Source organism: Camelina sativa, chromosome 4 (assembly GCF_000633955.1).
Source record: "Camelina sativa cultivar DH55 chromosome 4, Cs, whole genome shotgun sequence".
Classification (NCBI taxonomy): domain Eukaryota; kingdom Viridiplantae; phylum Streptophyta; class Magnoliopsida; order Brassicales; family Brassicaceae; genus Camelina; species Camelina sativa.
The window spans coordinates 16043589-16046762 of NC_025688.1; the positions used below are offsets into that span (position 1 = coordinate 16043589).

The 3174-nt window shown below is 33.2% G+C and overlaps 1 protein-coding gene across 1 annotated transcript in view; it reads left to right on the plus strand.

Moving 5' to 3' along the window:
• Positions 1–1549, plus strand: part of LOC109132682 (peroxidase 33-like) — a 2537-nt gene extending 988 nt beyond the window's left edge. Inside the window, exons 2-4 of the mRNA XM_019244693.1 lie at positions 1–177; positions 611–779; positions 877–1549. The exon at positions 1–177 is cut by the window's left edge and continues 15 nt beyond it. Of these exons, the coding sequence (XP_019100238.1) occupies positions 1–177; positions 611–779; positions 877–1346 (816 nt within the window). The 3' untranslated portion in view covers positions 1347–1549. The remainder of the gene's footprint in view (positions 178–610; positions 780–876) is intronic.

Consider the following 3174-nt stretch of genomic DNA (forward strand, 5'->3'; position numbering starts at 1 on the left):
ATCTTGTTAGACAACACGACATCATTTCAAACAGAGAAAGATGCGTTAGGAAACGCAAATTCAGCTAGGGGATTTGATGTGATTGATAGAATGAAAGCCGCAATAGAGAGGGCGTGCCCAAGAACCGTTTCATGCGCAGATATGCTCACCATTGCAGCTCAACAATCTGTTACTTTGGTATGCTTCATTTTCCCGTCTTCTTTTATTGGTTACAAACATTTTTTTTCTTTTTCAATTTTAATATGTCAAATAGTCACTTTACATATCATATCAACTATTGAGAGTCTAAGTTGGAAGAGAAAAGTGGGGATATAGTTGTTTGAGAATATCACAATCATATTTAGTACTAACTTTTCAACTATATGAAAAGTGTTCAAAATTAGTCGAGAAATAGTCAAAACGCGTGGTCCCGTCAAGAAAACTTAATAAGCTTAATATCAAAATAAAGGATTTACGTAAGACTACTAAATTTTTCTTCGAAGAAATAGTGGAGATTCTTAAAACTTCCTTTTGAGTATATAATCAATGTATTTATAGTACATGTTTCCGAGTGATAAAAATTTTCTTATAAAGTATTTCTAAATTGAGTATAATGGTAATTATACAATAGGCAGGAGGTCCCTCTTGGAAGGTTCCTTTGGGGAGAAGAGACAGCTTGCAAGCATTTTTGGGACTCGCTAATGATAATCTTCCAGCTCCAACCTTAACACTTCCAGAACTTAAGGCCAACTTTAAAAATGTTGGCCTCGATCGTCCTTCTGATCTTGTTGCTCTCTCCGGTAATCAACAAAAAGAAACTAAACCCCACTTGACATATATTAGTTGTAATAAGCGAGTAAAATATTGTTGATCTAATCATGGTCTTTCTTTGTTTAGGGGGTCACACATTTGGTAAAAATCAATGTCGATTTATAATAGACAGATTATACAACTTCGGCAACACCAGTTTACCCGACCCTACTCTCAACACTACTTACCTCCAAACTCTTCGTGGACTATGTCCCCAAAATGGCAATCTAAGTGCCTTGGTGGATTTTGATCTGCGTACGCCTACGGTATTCGACAACAAATACTACGTGAATCTGAAAGAACAAAAAGGTCTTATCCAAACCGATCAAGAGTTGTTCTCTAGCCCCAATGCCACAGACACGATCCCCTTGGTGAGAGCATTTGCTGATGGCACACAAAAATTCTTTGATGCGTTCGTGGAGGCAATGAACAGGATGGGAAATATTACACTTCTTACTGGAACTCAAGGAGAAATCAGGTTGAATTGTAGAGTGGTGAACTCCAACTCTCTACTCCATGATGTGGTGGAGATTGTTGACTTTGTTAGCTCTATGTGATCATCGTTTACTCCATATGATCTGGCTACCGGACTAAATGATAATATAAGATAAATAAGCGCTCTCAAGTTGTTACTCGAGCAGGAGAAGATCTTTATTGGTGTGTATAGTACGTTATTCTCTGTTTTTCTTTCTTAATGTTTGATATTGGTCTTTGAAGTGTTTTTTGATTTGGTCTAAGCTTTTATATAGTTTTGGACTTGTGTCTATCCTAATAAAGATGACATAATAAAGAAAGATATGTTACTTGAGAATAATTTATTTTACATCTCTAGATATTCCTAGTGAACTCCTACTCCTAGTGATATCTATATATTAAAGAAGAATGTGTGAACTCGCAAAAATAAAAGATGAATATTCAGTTTTTCAGAATCAAGTGAACGTTACATGAATTTAGAGAAATTAAACGTAACTGACGCCTATTATAACCCATGAAATCATTTTGTCCTATATTAAGCTAAAAATAAAATCCTAGTTAATTCAAATTTGAAACAGACACGTACGTTACTTGACCCATTTATTCCCAAGTTGAATCACGTTTCAATTTTTTTTTTAAATAGAGACCTTTTGTCCAGTGCAATGGAGTATTCCGCTGAGGACGTTGTTTATATAATCTTCAGCTACATAATTAAAGATGGATTGAAAAAGAATAAAAGAAAAACGATTTCTAAGTATGGTTGGAACATTGGGCTAGAAGCTTGTGTTGTCTGGGAATTGCTCAACATTATTTTCTTACAAACAAGAAATGAACAAAATAATGTTGAGTAATTGGCAGACAACAAAAGTTTTTTGTAAGAATATGATCCAACATGAAGAAGGACCAAACAACCGACTCGTTGGCACGTGTGAAGACGTTAAGGTTTGTTAGAAACGACCGACTCTGTTTTTTGTATAAAACAGAGGCTTTGTTCATAGACTATGATACTATAGTTTATCAATTTGTTTTACTTGGATTAGTTTATATTATTAATATATTCTCTTATAATTTGTAGATGACAATAGCGAGATAATTAGTATTCGATCAGATCCAAGTTCTTTGTGAGAACATTTTGTTGGTACTTCTTTCCTACGGGACGAGAGACTTTAAACCACCATCATTAAGAGGTTCTTTTGTTTCAGTTTTGTGATTTTAAGTTACGATCTAGAATGTTTGAGTTTGAGTGTTTGAGAGTTTGATGCATAGTGAAAGTTACGATCTAGAATGTTTGAGTTTGAGTGTTTCAGTATTTGATGCATAGTGAAAGTTACGATCTAGAATGTTTGAGTTGGAGTGTTTGATGCGTAGTAATACTTTTGTTTCAGTTTTGTGGTTTTAAGGAATGGTGGAAAACACCAATCTTCAATTGTTTGTTTCTTGTTTTTGTCTTTCAATTATTTACAATTACACATTTGAGTTTTGTTTAATGTGTAGAGTTTGATTTCAGACGGAGATGGTGTCAAAGACAGCTTAGAAGAAGATTAAGGAATGTGAGGGAAACAATGGTATCAAAGACAACTTAGAATAAGATTAAAGAAAACATCTTAGAAGAAGAAGACAACCTAAAAGATGTTATTTTCTGGATTATTATTGTTTAAAACTAGGACTCAGACCCCCCGCGAGATTGCGGGGGAAGTATTTTAAAAAAATAATAGTTAAAATTTAAAATTTAAAACTATACATTATGAAATTATTTGAATGTAATAGAATAGTTTGAATTCATAAATTGTTACTAAAAACATAATCATCAAAATGAAAACTTATAACAAAAAATATTATGTAGAATAAACGCAACTTTGCAAAACATATTGTTTAAAGTATTATAAATATAAGATATTTTTATGAAGGATT